The sequence below is a fragment of the Sceloporus occidentalis genome, unplaced genomic scaffold (genome assembly GCF_023333645.1).
Source record: "Sceloporus occidentalis isolate IW3139 unplaced genomic scaffold, rSceOcc1.0.p SCAF_1, whole genome shotgun sequence".
Lineage (NCBI taxonomy): Eukaryota > Metazoa > Chordata > Lepidosauria > Squamata > Phrynosomatidae > Sceloporus > Sceloporus occidentalis.
The window spans coordinates 3627206-3645802 of record NW_028316981.1 but is presented as its reverse complement, the minus strand read 5'-3'; the positions used below and the strand labels follow the sequence as shown (position 1 = coordinate 3645802).

The 18597-nt window shown below is 45.8% G+C and overlaps 1 protein-coding gene across 1 annotated transcript in view; it reads left to right on the top strand.

Moving 5' to 3' along the window:
• Positions 1-18597, top strand: part of LOC149320404 (uncharacterized) — a 59233-nt gene that overhangs the window by 4184 nt on the left and 36452 nt on the right. Inside the window, exon 5 of the mRNA XM_089500369.1 lies at positions 5174-6994. Coding sequence (XP_089356495.1) covers positions 5174-6994 — 1821 coding nt within the window. The remainder of the gene's footprint in view (positions 1-5173; positions 6995-18597) is intronic.

The following is an 18597-nucleotide window of genomic DNA, read 5'->3' as shown; positions in this document are numbered from 1 at the left end:
TAGACTGTCCTGATAAGGCTCTCTTGTTTCCTTGTTGATTCTCATTTCCTTTCTAAAATGTGATTGGGGGATTGCGTGCTTCTGTGAGGCAAGAGACCATGCTGATAGTATCAAGGCTGGCAGTAGGATCTCCCACAATAGGCAGGATTTTGCTGAGAGTCAGATGAAATGTGCCAACAATTAGTGGGCAGCAATAGTCTGTGTGTGTGTGTGTGACAGAGAGAGAGACTGACTGACTGACTGACTGACTGACTGACTGACTGACTGACTGATGGAGGACCTCGGTGACAGAGGACAGAAGAGCAAAGGACAGGTACCGTAGTATTGTATCTAATGATGCAACTGGACCCAAACTTAAAGGCTGTTCGGCTGCTGGCCTGCACAGAGATGAAAGAAAAGTCCCAAGCTGCACAGCATTAATAGGAAAAGAAGGATATCCCAAAACAGGTGGATTGATTAAATCAAGGAAGCCATACAGCCACTCTATTCTGCTCTGGTCAGGCCCCACCTGAAATATTGTGTCCAGTTCTGGGCACTACAATTTAAAAAGGATGTTAAGAAACTGGAGTGTGTCTAAAGGAGACCGACTAAAATGGTGAAGAGTCTGGAAACCATGGCCTGTGAGGAACGACTTAGGGAGCTGGTGATGTTTAGCCTGGAAAAGAGAAGGTTAAGAGGTGATATGTTAGCCCTGTTTAAATACTTGAAGGGATGTCATATTGATAAGGGAGCTAGCTTGTTTTCTGCTGCTCCATACAGTAGGACCCGGAGCAATGGATGCAAGCTACAGGAAAAGAGATTCCACCTCAACATTAGGAGGAACTTCCTGATAGTAAGGGCTGTTCGACTGTGGAACACATTCCCTCGGAGTGTAGTGGAGTCTCCTTCCTTGGAGGTCTTTAAGCAGAGGCTGGATGGCCGTCTGTCGGGGATGCTTTGATTTAGATTTCCTGCCTGCATGGCAGGGGGTTGGACTGGATGGCCCTTGTGGTCTCTTCCAACTCTATTGATTTTATAATTCTATTGCCCTGAGTTTGCCAGGCAAGGCTATTATTATTATTATTATTATTATTATTATTATTATTATCTTATATCCTGCCTTTCTCTCAATATAGGGACTCAAGGCGGTGAATATCAATTTGCAAAGACTTGCCCACACAAGTACGTCTTTACCTGTCGCCAGATGGATAGCAGCAATGGAGCCATTCTGGCCTCTCTAGGGAGGGAGTTCCAAAGCTTAGGAGCAGCCAATGAGAAGACACTCTCTCTTGTTCCCACCAAACATCCTGAGAGGATGGTGGGACAGAGAGAAGGGCCTCTCCAGATGATCTCAGAATCCTAGGGAGGGAGACATGATCCTTCAAATAGCCTGGCGCCAAGCTTTGGAGGTCTCTTATACATAGGGTTCCGAGAACTTGACTTCTTGTCAGAAAACAAATTGAACAGCAAATGAAAAAATAACAGCAGAAGCATTGCTTCTTAATGGGAATAGTGTCTAAACTATGCCAGCCACAGGAAGCCCCTTAAGGCAGGGCTGGGGAATAGGCATCTGTTTGGATACCCTCTACCCCACACACCAAACCTTTCTCCAATCATATACCAAATTTCCCCCCAATCACATTGAAGTAGGGTTGCAGTCCTGGGGGCAGCATTGTGTAAGAAGGTGTTTTGTATCTCATTGAACAATTATCTTAGATATAGAAAACATATCAAGGAGTATCTGAGTTGGCCATATGGAACAAAACAGTGATACCTTTATTGGACCAATCAGTGGAGCTTCAAAAGGTTGCAACATGTATAATGAACATTTTGATTGGCCCAAGAATGAGGCTTTAGTCTCAGCCAGCCCATTTTGGCTACAATCCAGAGTTACCTGAGCATAACGTAAATATCTGCAAGACAATACTAAGTCCATACCCCATAGCAGAATAGCACAACACATGTCAATGACTGAATGCCAGTGGGCAACCGCAATGCATAATGTTGCTATATGCGCTCCTTCACTTCTGCCACTGTCAACAGAATATGTCTGATCTACTGTGGTGAATTAGTATTCCTGTAAGTGTTGGGCAACATATCTGTGTGTAATGTCCCTAACAGAATGCCAGCCTTGGGTGTCTCAAAAGGGCAGCAATTTTTTAACTTTATTAATTTTTTTGTTTGTGGACTAGACTTCCTAGAAGGGTGGTGAACATCTTTCCAGACTGTTTTAGTTGTGTGTTCCTGCATGGAACAAGGTTGGAATAGATGGGCCTGGCAATCTCTTCCATCTCTAAGATTCTTTGATTCTGTGTTCTGAAACTCCTGTTGCCCTCAGCCCTGTCCTGTCCTCCCTTCACCTTAGAGAAAACAAGCAGAGAAGGAGGCTTACACCGTAACTGATGCAGAATGGGAAGAAATAACTATGTGTACTATAAATCATAAGTACCAGTCTCAAAAAATACATAAAGGCTGAAACATATCTTTCAGTGTGTGTGTGTGTGTGTGTATACATACATACATACATACATCAGGTGAATAATAACTCCAACTGTAATAACAAAGTCCAGAAATAAACATTCACAAATATGCCATTCTGTAAGGGATAACTCATCTGAGTCCTATGCGATAAGAGATGATGGTCCCAATGATAAAAATTCAGTGGCCAGTCTGAAGACAGTAACAATGTCCTGCCACTATGCACTGGGTCACTTTGAAAATTTCTTTTGTTGAGTTACTGGTGGCAATTATAGCAATGGCAGCATAAATATCAACAGTACATCTTGTACTGGTAGCAAGACGGCTACACAAATACTCCGGACCATTTTTTTGTTTCTTTTCATTTCCTGAGTAAATCACTGTGTAGTTATCAAAATGACCCATTCCTGTCCAGTTTAGCTCACTTACCCCTAGTATTGCTATATTTTATGCGTTCCGTTTTTTTTTTTACTATATCTAGTTTCCCTTGGCTCATGCTTCTCACAGTCCATTTTCCAACAATATGTGTAGTGTTGTTTCAAATAGTCTTTACTTTGTTGAGGTGTCAGCTGCTTGAATTCCTGGCTTTTTGTGTTCTTCCGTGACTTTGGTTAGTTCTCTATTTGTGATTAAACTGTGAGACTCAACAATGCCCTTCTCAGACACCGCTTACCTTTTGCTCTCTTCTAGAGACTGGACTGGAAAGAGTATGGGTACAGCTGCATAGATACAAGCCAACTTAGTTACTTAGTAAATGCCCCACCCATTAGACCATGTGCTTTTGGAGAACACAGGACAAACACTAAGAAGCAAAAATCCACCCTATGCCTTAAAAAGCAGTGAGAACCGAAAAGCCAAAAGGAAATGGGCACATATTTGCATATGTGGTGGCATTGCCCGTTTATAAAGTCTTTGTGGGTAACGATTCATCTCGAAATTAAGTTGATGTTAAAAATTGATTTTGATTTGTTGCCAGAATTATATTTTCTAAACATGACCTCATTACTAGGTCCTGATGAAGAAAGGAAGTTTTGGAAAATATTATTATATTTAATATCTGCAGCCAGAATGATAGTAGCAAAGAACTGGAAATTACCATTTACTCTTCGCATAGAAGATTGGCGAAATGAAACACTTGAAAGAACTAAATAGATTAACAGCATTATTAAACAAAAAAGATATGGCTAAATGGGAAAAGGACTGGGAAGCCATGATATTTCATTTGACTGCTGCTAAGAAACAGATTGCTCAAGAAACAATATTTTTATGTGAATAAATGTAACAATTGTTTTGGGTTTAAAGATTTTTTTGTTAATATATAAAAATGTATAGTTTCTTATAGAAAGCTTCATAAATAAGCCTGTAAATTAATAGATTTATATTTTGATTTTATATGTTACTTTTGTCACGCTGGATGAATACAAGCTTTGTAAATAAGATATGTTATTATAATAATAAAAAACGCAGTGAGACCCAATGGTGCCATTCTGAGACACAGCTCACCTTCCACTCCTGCCTTAGATGCTCTGCAAAGCCCAACATGACCCATCTTTACTTAGCATTGAGCCCCATTTGACTCAAGTTCAATCCTAGCTCAGACAGGAAGCTCCCCTCCCTTGGACTTTTCTCACAAATCCTCCATTTCCAATAGTCCTGCTCTGCATGTCTGAAAGCAGATGCCCCTGGAATTCCTCAAACAAGAGAAGAAAGCAGCAGTCCAGGCATTCAGGTGCTTGCCCCGAGTCTTCATCTTCAGATAGATTGAGCGGTGGCCTGTCATGACGGATACCGTTATATTTTTGTTGCAGCTCAAAAAAAACTGGTATAGCAGATGACACAAAACTAAAATCTGGAGCATGATATAGGAGTTTCAGCATGTAAAAACCCTAAACATCGCAAGATATCATGAAGAAATGGAAAGGTATTCACTTGGAGATTAAAAGAGCACTGATACAAAAGTATTTGTTTGCTTGTTTGTTTGTTTGATTTATACCCATTGTGGTGAACCTATGGCATATGACGCCACTTCCCCCAGCACACAGAAGGGAGCAAGAGGAAGAGTTGCACACCTGTTCCTCCTCCTTCCCAGCCGTCCCAGGCCTTCAGCTGCCTCTCTGGAGGCAGTTGGAGACCGGGGATGGCACAGGGAAAGGAGGAGAAAGAGTGCCTGTTCCTCTTCTTCCTCCCTCATCCCTGGGCCTTAGCTGTCTCTGGAGAAGCAACTGAAGGCCCGGAGGACAGGGGGAAGAAATCCTGCCCCTAGAGGAAGGAATTGAACCACTGGCACCAGGTGCCAGCAGACCTTTTAGATTGGCCACTTGGTCCCTAAAAGGTTCACCATCACTTATTTATACAGTACGATCCATGATATTTCTGCTGGAAGCTGGCCATAGACTCACACTGGAAGACCTGCAGAGTTGGCCTCTCTAAGCATTAGAGATTCTCCAGCACAACTCTGTGGTCAACGTCTGCCAGAGGGTTGTGGTATAGAGAAAGCCCTCCTCTGAAGATTTTAAGACTCAGGCAGAATCTTACGGTGAGATACAGCCTATCAGTTAGTCTGGACCTAAGGTATAAGAGGGAGTATAGCATCTCTTCTTTTGTTCTGATGCTTCGTTTGTCTTTATGATTGTTTGGTTTTAATCCATTCAACTCTTTCCCATACTCAGAAATGGTTTTTCACACAATTATTATTTTCTCGTTTTCTTCTTCATAGCAGAAAACCGGAGGAAAACGTATGGGAATTGTTCCAGGCAAAAACTAGAACTTAGTAAGCAAGCTCAACATTCAGAAGCAGAAAGTAATAACAGAGAGAAGCCCTACAAATGCAATGTATCTGGGAAATGTTTTTCTCAAAATATGACACTTGTACCTTGCAAGAGGCGCCATTCTGGAAAAAAACATTTTAACTGTGAAATTTCTAGGAAATGTTGTGATTATAAATTAAACAGTGTGACCCACCAAGAAGCTCACACTATGCAGAAACCATACAAATGCTGGACGTGTAGGAAATGCTTTGCATACAGTTCATTACTTATGGCACATTTGAAAGTGCACAGAGCCATTGTGAGCCACTGGATAAACCACACAGGAGAAAAACCTTACAGATGTCTGGAGTGTGGAAAATGTTTTACTCAAAAAGCATGGCTTGAGGTACATCGGAGGGTGCATGCAGGCAAGAGGCCCTACAAATATCAGCAGTATGGGAAAGGTTTTGCTCAAAAAGCAGACATTGTGAAGCACCAGAAAGTCCACACAAGCAAGAAACCATATAAATGTGGTGCGAGTGGCAAATGTTTTGACAACAGTTTGCATCTTGTGAACCACCAGAGATTGCATACAAGTGAGAAATCCTACAAATGTCAAAAGTGCAGAAAATATTTTACTGAGAAAACCAACCTTGTGAAGCACCTGCAAATCCATGAAGGAAAGAAACCATACAAATGCCAGGAATGCAGAAAAGCTTTTGCTCAAAAAGCAAACCTCATGAAGCATCAGCAAGTCAACACAGGAGAGAAACTGTACAAATGCCAGCAATATGGGAACTGCCTTGTTCAAGTGTCACAACTTGAGAATCACAGAAGAAACCACACAGGAGAGATATCATACAAATGCCAGCAGTGTGGGAAATGTTTTACTCGGAAGTCAGTCCTTCTGAATCATCAGAGAGTTCACACAGGAGAGAAACCATTCCAATGTCAGCAGTCTGGGAATTGTTTTGCTCAGACATCATCCCTTGAGAAACATCAGAGTGTCCACAAAGGAGAAAAGCCATACAAATGCCAGCAGTGTGGGAAATGTTTTGCTGACAAGTCAGTTCTTGTCAGACATCATAGAGTCCACACAGGAGAAAAACCATACAAATGCCAGCAGTGTGGGAAGTGTTTTGCTCGGAATTCACAGCTTCGAATACATCATAGAGTCCACACAGGAGAGAAACCATACCAATGCCAGCAGTGTGGGAAATGTTTTGCTCAGACATCATCCCTTGCGAAACATCAGATTGTCCACACAGGAGAGAAACCATACAAATGCCAGCAGTGTGGGAAATGTTTTGCTCATAAGTCAGAACTTGTATCCCATCTCAGAAGCCACACAGAAGAGAAACCATACACATGCCAGCAGTGTGGGAAATGTTTTGCTCACAAGTCAGAACTTGTCATTCATCAGAGAGTTCACACTGGAGAGAAACCATACAAATGCCACGAGTGTGGGAAATGTTTTCCTAACTGTTCAAAACTTTTGAGACACCAGAAAGTCCACACTGGAGAGAAACCATACAAATGCCAGGAGTGTGGGAAGTGTTTTACTCAGAAGTCACATCTTATTATTCATCAGAGAGTCCACACAGGAGAGAAACCATTCAGGTGCCAGCAGTGTGGGAAATGTTTTGCTCACAAATCAGCCCTTGTAATTCATGGGAGAGTTCACACAGGAGAGAAACCATACAAGTGCCAGCAGTGTGGGAAATGTTTTACTCAGACATCAAGTCTTGGGAAACATCAGAGACTCCACTCAGGGGAGAAACCAGACACATGTAAGCAATGTGGGAGACGTTTTCCTCGTAAGTCAGCTCTTGTGATGCATCAGAGAGTCCACGCAGCAGAGACGCATACAAATGCCAGCAGTGTAGGAAATATTTTACTGACAAGTCAGTCCTTGTGGTTCATCAGAATACCCACACAGGAGAGAAACCATACTAATGCCAGCAGTGTGAATGTTTTGTTCACAAGTTAGCTCTTGTGAGGCATCAGAGAGTCAACACGGGAGGAATCATACACATACCAGTAGTGTGGGGAATTTTTTCCTCAAATGTCACACATGGTATTCCATCAGAGAGTACACACAGGAGAGAAACCATACACATGCCAATAGTATGGGATTTTTTTTCAAACCACACCAGAGAGTCCACACAGGAAAGAGATCATAGAAATGCAAGCAGTGTGGGGAATTTTTTGTTCAGAAGTCATTCTTTGAAAAATGTCAGAGTCCACAAAGGAACGAAACCGTACACATGTCAGCATTGTGGGAATGGCTTTGCTCACGAGTTACAGCTTCAGAGTCACTTGAGGGTCCACACAGTAGAGAAACCATACAAATGCCTAATGAGAGGAAATTGTTTTGCTTAAATTTCACATCTTTTGAAGAATTAGAGAATCCACAAAGGAGAGAAATTATTCAATTGTCACATTTGAAATATTTTCCTCAAAATTCACACCTTTTCAGGTATGAGGGACTTCATATGGAGAGATATAAACCACAGGACTATGGGAAACGTTGTTCTGAAAATTCACACCTTTTCAGGCATGAAGAAGTCCAAATTAAAGAGAAACCATTGAAATACCAGTAGTGTGGAAAATGTTTGTTTGGAGAGACAACCTTCACACATCTTGATTGTTTCTTGAAATGCCCTATTAAAATCGCATTTGATTCTATTTATGTTTCAAACCTTGTAATTCGAAATATTTTGCATTTGGGGTTTGATCCTCTGTTGGGGGCAGGCAGACAGGGTGCATTTATTTGCTACCCAAATGGTTACTTGATCAAGTGTTGTTCTGTTATTGTTTTGTTGGAAACACAATTATTTCTCCAGGTGTGAAGCCTGCACAGGTATGTATCATGCATAGTCTCTGCTTCAACCTTCAAGCTTGTACAAGAAGGTGCCAAGTTCGAAGAGGATTGGGGTTAATCATCAGCTACAGTTGAGGAGTGTGAAGATTGTCTCATCCTCTTGTTCCTCTTCCTCCTTGGTGATTCTTTCTCTTTTTGCTAAGACCCTATGATTGTGAAGGGAGGAAGGGAGAGTAACTGATCTTATTGTTGGCTGCCTCTGTCCTGCAGTAAGACCAACAGCAGTTTGGTATAGGGCACTGGGCAAAAGCCAAAACAGAATGCAACCAGTCAGAACAGGCCATTTCTGAAGCCAAAAACATTGGACTATGTTAGACACTTGAGAACAATATTTTACAAGGGAAACTATAGTCTTTTTCCCCCTTAATCATCATTGTTCAGTTACACTATTCCCTTTTTCAGCAATTTATCACTATCATTCATCAAGACTTTACAGTTAGACAATATATATGCTGCAATTACACTGTTTTGGTATAGTATTTTTTAAAAAATAAAATACACAACATCATATTGAACCTTGTCTCCTGTTTTGTTTCATTCCAAGGTCATTGCTTGATATCATATATGCATTAATATAATATATCTTAATCTCGAGAGCCGCCATGGTGCAGACATTTGAGCATAGGACCAGGGCTCTGGAGAGTGGGTTTTAATTCCTTACTCTGCCATGGAAACCCACTGGGTGAACTTAAGCAAGTCACACCCTCTCACTGCCAGAAAGTCCTGTGATAGGATTACATTAGGGTCACCATAGGTTGGAAACAACTTGAGGACACACAACGACAACAACAATCTTGAATCTTGTTGTATATCTCCAAATTTCTGTCCAGTTAGTTGGAACTCACTTTTTGTATGATTTTCTCTGTTTTTCTGTTACCTACTACATTATAGTATTCCTTCTAAATTTTATATATGCAGTCATATATTAGCCGGACCACGGCTGATGAATTGACTGGGGCAATTATATGGTCCTGAACATTTTCCTGGAGAATTCCTTCTAGGTGGTAGAAACAATGGATCCATTGATTTTCAAACATGCACCTGGCAAGGTGGAGCAGATGTGATCCATTAAACCAATGTTAGCTTGCCTGGCAGGGTAATCCTAGGTTGGATATATAACTGCTGGCAGAGTATTACTAGATCATTCCCTGCAAGAAAAAAGGCTGGTTTTCTGTGCCAACTTTGGTTGGATGAGTACTTAAACTTTTTAAACTGTGAGCCAGTTCTTTGGGTCACTAGGGTTCAGAGCTAGAGGCCTAATTCTATATAACTGCTGGCGGATGTGCGCACATTTTAAAAAATCTTTTATAGTCAAGGAGGTTTTGGAGTACAGAAGAGAAAGTGACCTGGTAACAATGTTTGAGGGGTTCCTTTTTCCTTTTTCACTTTTTCTTATTCTTTTTCCTTAAGGGGCTTGTGGGGACTTGTGCTCAGAGGAATTGAGTCAAAGACTTGCCTCCGGAAGTTGCTAGTAGCCAGGAGCTCTCTAGACAACTATAGGCCTAGTTGATTGAGCTTGCTAACAGAGCTTGGGGATAAATGCTAAGCCAACAGGGGTTCTTTGTGCTGGTATTTAGCAGGGGAAGCCCACAGTCTTGTTTAAGTGCCTCCTTAAGACTTCTCAGTACGGACACTGAGGGACATGCTGCAGTCACCTGCAACACTTGTGGGATGTTTGCGTTCTTCCCGAAGGATATGGGGAACTTCACGTGCACCAACTGCAAGTTGGTAGCCCTCCTAGAAGAGAAAGTACAGCAGCTGGAGGCCCAGGAATCTACACTTCAGTATCTTAGTGAGCAAGAGGTTTCCCTTGACAGAACAGATTGGATGGTCTTGGATGGGAAACACAGAGGAAGTTCCTGGAGAGGAGGACGTCACTTCACATGCAAGAAGGTAGATGGTTGGAGGAATATCACACACAGAAATAGGGAAACCAGGGATCGTTCTGTGAGCTTACAGCTACAGCATCGATTTGAATCTCTAGTATCATGGATGATGAGGAAGAGCAACAGGGACAGACTTCAGGGACAGAGCAGGGGAGCCTGAGAGTACCACCAAAGTGAACAGCCACTGCTAAGCCTTGGAGGAGGCGTGTGGTGGTCGTGGGGGGCTCCTTGCTGAGGGATACAGAATGAGTGGTTTGTGGGCTTGACAAGATGTCTCAGGAGGTGTGTTGTCTCCTTGGGGCAAGGATCCATGATGTGACAGAGAGACTGACAAGACTTGTCAAGCCTACTGACCATTACTCCTTTCTTTTGGTCCATGTGGGAACCAATGATACTTAAAGGCACAGACTTCAGAATATCAGAAGGGATTATGAGGCTCTGGGGAGGAAACTGAAAGAGATGGATGCACAGGTTGTAATCTCATCTCTTCTCCCACTTGAAGGGCATGGTCCAGGAAGGGAGAGAAAAATAGCAGATGTCAATAACTAGCTCCACAGTTGGTGCCACCAAGAAAGATTTGGGTTTTTGGATCATGGTCTGAGATTCCACGAGGAGGGACTATTTGAAAGGATGTCATATTGAGGAGGGAGCAAGCTTGTTTTCTGCTGTTTGGGAGAACAGGATCTGGAACAATGGATGCAAGCTCCAGGAAAAGAGATTCCAGCTCAACATTAGGAAGAACTTCCTGACAGTAAAGGCTCTTTGACAGTTCAACACACTCCCTCAATGGGAGATGTGGAGTCTCCCTCCTTGGAGGTCTATAAACAGAGGCAGGATGGCAAAGGATGGATTGCATCTCATGCCAGTTGTACATTTTTGCCAATCGTCTCAAAAATTTAATCAGAAGGGCTTTAAATTGCGTTATGTGGGGGAGGGAAACAGTAATCTGGAAGGCAAAAGCACTGTAGAAAACAGTCAAACTGTCATAGAGGGAACAAGGTAAACAGTGCAAGGACCCAAAAGTGGGAGGCAAAAAACCTTGCACAGGGAGCAAGTAAAGGGGACATATGGTCTTAGATGTGTCTACACTAATGCACAGAGCATGGGAAATAAGCAAGCTGAACTAACACAACAAAGCAAATATGATATAATAGGCATCACTGAAACCTGGTGGGATAAATCTCATGATTGGAATGTAGAAATAAAGGGGTATAACCTTTTCAAGAGAAACAGGCCAAACAGGAAAGGAGGAGGAATAGCCTTATATGTCAGGGACATTTACACCAGTGAAGGGATCCAGGACATCAATCATAGAAGCCAGGTGGAGAGCATCTGGATAAAAATTAAAGAGGAGGGAAACAACAAGGATGTTATGGTGGGAGTCTACTACAGACCCCCAAGTCAGACTGAGGAATTGGATGATGTCTTTCTAGAACAGATAACCACACACTCAGAAAGGAGAGATGTAGTAGTGATGGGTGACTTCAACTATCCTGATATTTGCTGGAATTCAAACTCAGCAAAATCCTCAAGGTCTAGTAAATTCCTCACTTGCCTGGAAGACAATTTCATGGTCCAAAAGGCGGAAGAGGCAACAAAAGGGTCAGCTATTTTACATCTGATCCTAACCAACAAGGATGACTTGGTTAATGGGGTGCAAGTGGTGGGATCATTAGGTGGAAGTGAGCATGTTCTCCTGGAGTTTGTTATACAATGGAAAGGAGAAGCCAGGCATAGTCAGACATGCATTCTAGACTTTAGGAGAGCTGATGTTCGTAAACTTAGAGAAATACTGGGGGTGATCCCATGGTCAGGAATACTAAAAGAGAAGGGAGTTCAAGAAGGATGGGAGTTTCTCAAAATGGGGATACTGAAGGCACAAAAGGGGGATACTGAAGGGAGAGGGGAAGGCTGGTTGGGGACATCTGGAGGAGGGAGAAAAGGGTCCTATGGGGGGGCACAGCCAGGTTTCCCACTTGGTTTGAAGGCAATGCCCTTATTTTGCCCCTACCCCACCCCTCTCCTTTTGCTTTTCCTCTGTTCAGGATTGTGCAGAACACACTCTAAAGGCTCTTTTTAGAAGCAATCATATCGGGCTCCTGGCGTCTCTGAGTTGACTTCTCTGTCTATAAACCCACAGTGGAACACACTCCTTCCTCGGAGTGTAATGGAGTCTCCTTCCTTGGAGGTCTTTAAGCAGAGGCTAGATGGCCATCTGCTGGGGATGCTTTGATTTGGATTTCCTGCATGGCAGGGGGTTGGACTGGATACCTGTGCGGTCTCTTCCAACTCTATGATTCTATGATTCTATGATCTATTCCAGTTTGATGAAGATAAATTAATTTTAACAATAAGCCCAACTATCACGTCAGAGTCCTTGATAACTACTAAGGTAGGAAGTCAAGTCCTGGATTTTCCGGCATCCTGCCCTGACTCACGTCATCCTTTGCAGCTGACATGGTTTTCCTTGGATGTCACAAGAGCAGAAGCCTTGATTTAGAAAGGATTAAACAGTGCAAGATAATAGAAGCTGTGCTTAAAGCAGGGGTAGGCAACCTTTTTGAGCCGGGGGCCGGGTTGTTGTCCCTCAGACAACTGGGGGGCCGAAGCCGGGGGGTGGAGCTTCCACCCTCTGGGGGCGGAGCCGCACGCTGGGGGAGGAGCTTCCACCGAAGCCCCATGGGGAGGAGGAGGCTGTGCCCGCCCTCTCCTCCTCGGTCCCTTCCCTCGGCTGAACGGGCTCCAAGGGGCCCTTTTGGCCGAAGGGGAGGGAGGCCGAAGGGAAGGGCTTGGGCACTCGTCCCAGGCCCTTCCCTTCGGCTCTTCCCTTCAGCCAAAAGGGCTCCAAGGGACGTGGAGGAGCCCAGGAGGTGGCAGGCCGCTTCCGTGGGCCTCTTCTCGGCCTGTGCGGCCCCAGGCCTCCCTCCGGAAAAAGGAGGAAGAGGGGGAAAAGAGGAGGAAGAGAGGGAAAAGAAGGAGGAAAAGAAGAAGAGGAGGAAGAGAAGAAGAAGAGGAGGAAGAAGACAAGAGGGGAAGAGGAAGAGGAGGAGGAAGAGGGGAAGAAGAGGAGGAGGAAGAGGGGAAGAAGAAGAGGAAGAGGGGAAGGAGGAAGAAGAAGAAGAAGAAGTGGCAGAGAGGAAGGAGGAGGAAGATAAGAGGGGAAGAAGAAGAGAGGAAGAGGAAGAAGGGGAAGAGGGAAAGGAGGAGGAAGAAGAAGAGGAGGAGAAAAGAAGAGCAGGAAGACAAGAGGGGAAGAAGAGGAGGAAGAGAGGAAGAAGAGGAGGAGGAAGAGGGAAAGGAGGAGCCCTTGGAGCCCAAGAAGGGAGGCTTCCCTCCCCTCTTGGGCTCCAGCCAGTGGCCCGGGCCACCCTGGGAGCCCAAGAGGGGAGGGAAGCTGCACCATGGGAAGGCCTCCCTCCCCCCTTGGGGTCCAGCCAGGGGCCCGGGCCACCCTGGGAGCCCAAGAGGGCAGGGAAGCCGCCCCATGGGAAGGCCTCCCTTCCCCCTTGGGCCCCAGCCAGGGGCCCGGGTCACCCTGGGAGCCCACAAGGACAGGGAAGTCACCCCATGGGAAAGCTTCCCTTCCCCTTGGGCCCCATCCAGGGGCCCTGGCCGCCCACGAGGGAAGGGAAGTCACCCCATGGGAAGGCTTCCTTTCCCTCTTGGGCTCCAGCCAGTGGCCAGCCTTGTCCTCCACACCCCCGCTGCTCTTAAAGGGCCAGGGGCAGCTTGGAAGCCAAGAGGCTTCCAAGCTGCCCCTGGCCCTTTAAGAGAAGCGGGGGCGAGGAGGATGAGGCTTGCCCTCGTCCTCCTGGTCCCCGCCACCGGAAAAAGGGCCGGGGACAGCCTGGAGGTCTCTGGGCCTCAAAGCTGCCCTTGGCCCTTTAAGGGTGGCAGCGAGGAGGAGGATGAAGCCAGGCCTTGTCCTCCTCCTCGCCGCCGCTGCTCTTAAAGGGCCAGGACAGCTTGAGGCCAAGAGGCCTCTCAGGCTGCCCCGGCCCTTTAGCGCGGCGGCAGGGAGGAGGAGGACGAGGCCTGGCTTCATCCTCCTCCTCCTCGCTGCCCTTAAAGGGCCAGGACAGCTTGGGGCCAAGCGGCCTCTCAGGCTGCCTCTGGCCCTTTAAGAACAGCGAGGGCGAGGAGGTGGATGAAGCCAGGCCTCCTCCTCTTCCTCCCCGCTGCGGAAGAAGGGCCGGGGGCAGCCTGGGAGGCCCAGAGGAGGAGGAGGAGGAGGAGGCTGCTTTGGTGGCAGCGGCGGCGGCAGGACCGGGCTGGGGCCGGTTCTGCCACCTCCGCGGGCCGCATATGGCCCACGGGCCGGGGGTTGCCAATGTCTGGCTTAAAGCATTCAGCACCAGGTCATTTGAGGTTGTGTACCCTGGAGCCAACCGCTGCATCGGTGCCTGGGAAGGAGAGGCCAGGGCTGCCTCCATCTGCCTCCAAGTTCCCTCTCCCCCAAAGCCCCCCTTCTAGGACCACTTTTCCATCACCTTCAAGATCCAGATCACTGCCAGGCCCTTCTTCTCATTGGTTGAGCTCCTTCAGTCATGGTGAGGGACTAGACCCCCTCCCTTCCTGGCTAAACGTTACTCCCAGATAATCTTGACAAGTGGTGGCAGCAGGAATGGAGCAAGAGCCCATCATCCACAGGAGGACCTGGGGACCTCCACTTCTTCTTTTCCTCTTCCTCAATCTGCCACCCACGCATCAAAGCCCTGAAAGGATGGGGAGGTGGATTCAAGGTGGCAGGATGCAATCCATAGAACCTGTCGAACCCTCAAGTCAGAAGGGACTCTTGAAGTCCATCTACTCCCACCTATTTGGGCAGGAGGGGAATTGGCATGGGCAGCTGGCTGGGAGAAAGAGAATGCCCGGCTCTAGAGTTTGCCCAGTTCCTTGCCTTGGTCATGTACCAAACGACCAAAGCTGCCTCTGGCCCATAACCAGGCCTGAAGCCAGACTGACTGAAGTGGACCTAAACCTCACAAGACTTGACTTTACAATAGACTGTGGCACAAACCTAAGAGCAGAAAGGGCTGAGCTGTGCTGCCTGTCAGAGTAAAGTGCACTCTGGGTAAGAAAATGTCATAGATGTGGCTATGACCTAAAACTGGAGCAAAGGTGAAAAGGTAACCTGAGTTCAGTAGGGAGGCATGGTGACTCAACATTTGAAGAGTCCTGAGTCACAGGAAGCTGATGACAGAGGGGCAGGAGGTGAAGCCAGCGAACATCAGTTCTGCAGAGTCACAGCTATGAGGTGACAGGGAACTGGGTGTCACACCAATAGGGAGTTGGACTCAAATCCCTCCCTCCACGGCCAACTGTCATCGTCCAGCCAGGAGGGAGTGAGAGGGCGGGTCCAATCACCATCGGGACTGCCCCGAAGGGACAGAGCCCTCCCTCCACAGCCAACTGTCATCGTCCAGCCTGGAGGGAGTGAGAGGGCAGGTCCAACACCATCGGGACCACCCTCCACGGCCAACTGTCATCATCCAGCCTGGAGGGAGTGAGGGGGTGGGTAGGGGCTAATTTTGTACTGCAATTTTTATTGTACACCGCTATGATCATTGCGGAATAGCGGTCTATAAATAAAACATATTATTATTATTATTATTATTATTATTATTATTATTATTAAATCCCAGTGGGAGATCTTGTATCTAAGTGTGTGAGCTGAATGCTCAGTGTGATTGTATTGTAAATAGGAGTCTGTCAAAGCACTTTGATGGTTTGATGTATATATTGGAATCAAGATTAAAGCCTCTGTGCGAGAACTCAGCAGTCCAGCAGTTTCTTGTCTTGCCGGCAGCTTCTGCGTGGGAAGATTTTTCTCTCTGCAGCCTACACTGAACTTCACAGCAGTGACCTGTTCCTAGTATATGTCTTCTGCATGTCGCATGTTGATTTCTGATTACACATGGCCCAACACTGTCATGGCCTGCCCTGGGGCTGATGAGGATAGGGACTCTGAGTCTGAGCCAGGGATAGACATGGGGGTGCCTTGAGATTCAGGGGAGTACCCTGGGCTGGGGGACTCCCTTGCTGTCTCTAAAGAGAAGCAGGACTCAGAGAAGGAAGAGACAGATCTTGCATACCAATCCCAGGGCATGCTGAGAGATGACACACCAAGGAATTCCTGAGATGCTCATCCTGGCTGGAGGCCCAGACGATGGCTAATCGACAACAGCTGAGGCACACCACAACTTCTTAAAAGGACCCAGCTGTTTCAATTCAGTGCGGCTGACAATCCATTCTGGAAATTAGTGCTGTTTACTTTGTTTCATATCTCCCTGATAACTTGGACTCCGGTTACTAGACCCTTGGAACGGTATTTTGAACTTTGTCTGTGCTTATCCCTTTTGGCTTCCTGATATCCAACTAGACTTTGTAGTCTGTAAGTTTTGCCTATGCTCTGCTACCACTTTTACTCCGACCTCCTGCTCCATGCTCTCTGGCAGCTAAGGTAAACAGGACATGTGCTTCCTAGAGAAGAAGGAGATTTGGGGACAAGAGGAAAAAAAGCCCCCTCCTATATTCCTAGGAGAGGAAAGGGGGTCCTTTGATCTTTCTTGGGGAGAAGAGATAGAGGCTGGTGTGTGCAAGGAGCAGGCCATCCAAAGACAATGGGGTAGTATGGAGGCTGGGTACCAAGTCTGTCATGCCATGCCTCTTCTGTATGCAAAGCATAGACCACCTTCACCAGGCACACAAGACTAGGCAGGAGGGAGGCAAAAGCCAGAAAAACACAGCAGGACACACTTTTCCCCATGTCTTCAAGGCAAAAAAGTCTAGAAGACTGAGGGGCTGTGCAGACCATCCCTGAAGAGGCGGCCTGCAGCTGTCTTCATCTTCGCCAGATTGGGGCCACAGCAACCATGTGCCACTGCCCCGATCTAGTCTTTTTGCAGTGCAAAAAGGAGCTGCAAAAAGCTGCAGCTTTTTGGCACTCCTTTGCCATGGCATCGAGACAGTGCCAGAGGAGCAGTTATACCGCATGTCATGTTGTGCAGCATGCGGTGTCACATCAGTTGGTGGTGAAGTTGGAGTGTGCATCATGGAGATGCTACGCCCCAACTCTGCCCCCAGGTCATCCAAAGATGCCAATCTGCACAGCCCCTGAGTTCCGATATAGTGACTCACCAAGTTCACCGCACTAGCAACTCTGCAGCATGCAAGGCTTGTGATGTGATTGGAAAGAACAACCATTTTGTCAGGAAATATTTCGCCTATGTCTAATGTTTGTAGATATGTTGCTTTTGAGAAGATATCAATAAAAAGATCCAGGTTGTTAATGTTACCACTTTCATAGAAAATGTCATGCAGAACTTAAGTGAAGCAGTATTTTTGGTTGGTTTTGGAAGCCAGTGGAAGTAAAAGAACTTGAAAGTATGCATACCCTTTATGGCATTCCGAATATTATTTTCTGCTCAAATTTAAAAGAAAATAATTAATTAAGCCCCAAAGGATTATCACATTAAAACTGAATCCACATGACAAAACATTCAGGGAGACTTGTGGCAATCGAGGCAAATCTTAGGCCTGTACAAAATAAAGCTTCTTTGGGTCACTTTGGAAGTATGCTGTTTAAATGATGCATGTGTCCTAAGAGGCCAGAAGCCATACCAAAGCCACGCTCCAGTCCTAATGTGTAACTTTATAAATTGTACACGCACACAGACATTTACATTTTAATGCTTTAACATTAATTTGTAATATTCTAAATATGTTGTCAGCCACCTTGAGTCCCTCCATTGGGAGAAAGGTGGGGTTGGTATTGTTCATAGAATCATAGAGTTGGAAGAGACCCCAAGAGCCATCCAGTCCAACAATCAAAGCATTGCCGAGAGAGGCTGGATGACCATCTGTCGGGGATGCTTTGATTGAGAGTTCCTGCATGGCAGGGGTTGGACTGGATGGCCCTTGCGGTCTCTTCCAACTCTACGATTCTATGACAGATGGCCATCCAGCCTGTTTAAAGACCTCCAAGGAGGTAGACTTGGCCTGGAAAGACAAAGAACCCTCCTTCCGACCACCATCTTGAGGGGGAGAGAGGCCTGGCCTGGAAAGACAAAGAGCCCTCCTTCCGACCACCATCTTGAGGGGGAAAGAGGCCTGTTATGTTTTATTTTGACTTTGGATTATTGTATTGTACTTCCTGTTGTACACCGCTTTGATCTAATTTGGAAAAGCGGTATATAAATAAACATTATTATTATTATTATTATTATTATTAGACTTCACTACACTCTGAGGGAGTGTATTCCACTGTCAAACAGCTCTTGCTGTTAGGAAATTCCTCCTAATGTTGAGGTGGAATCTCTTTTCCTGTAGCTTGCCTCCATTGTTCCATTTCCTATTCTCTGGAGCTGCAGAAAACAAGCTTGCTCCCTCCTCAACATGACATCCCTTCAAATATTTAAACAGGACTATCATATCACCTCTTAACCATCTCTTCTCCAGGCTAAACATACCCAGCTCTCTGAGTCGTTCTTCATAAGGCATGGTTTCCAGACCCTTCACCATTTTAGTTACCCTCCTTTGGACACGCTCCAGCTTATCAACCTCCTTTTTGAATTGTGGTGCCCAGAACCGAACTCAGTATTCCAGGTGAGGCCTGACTAAA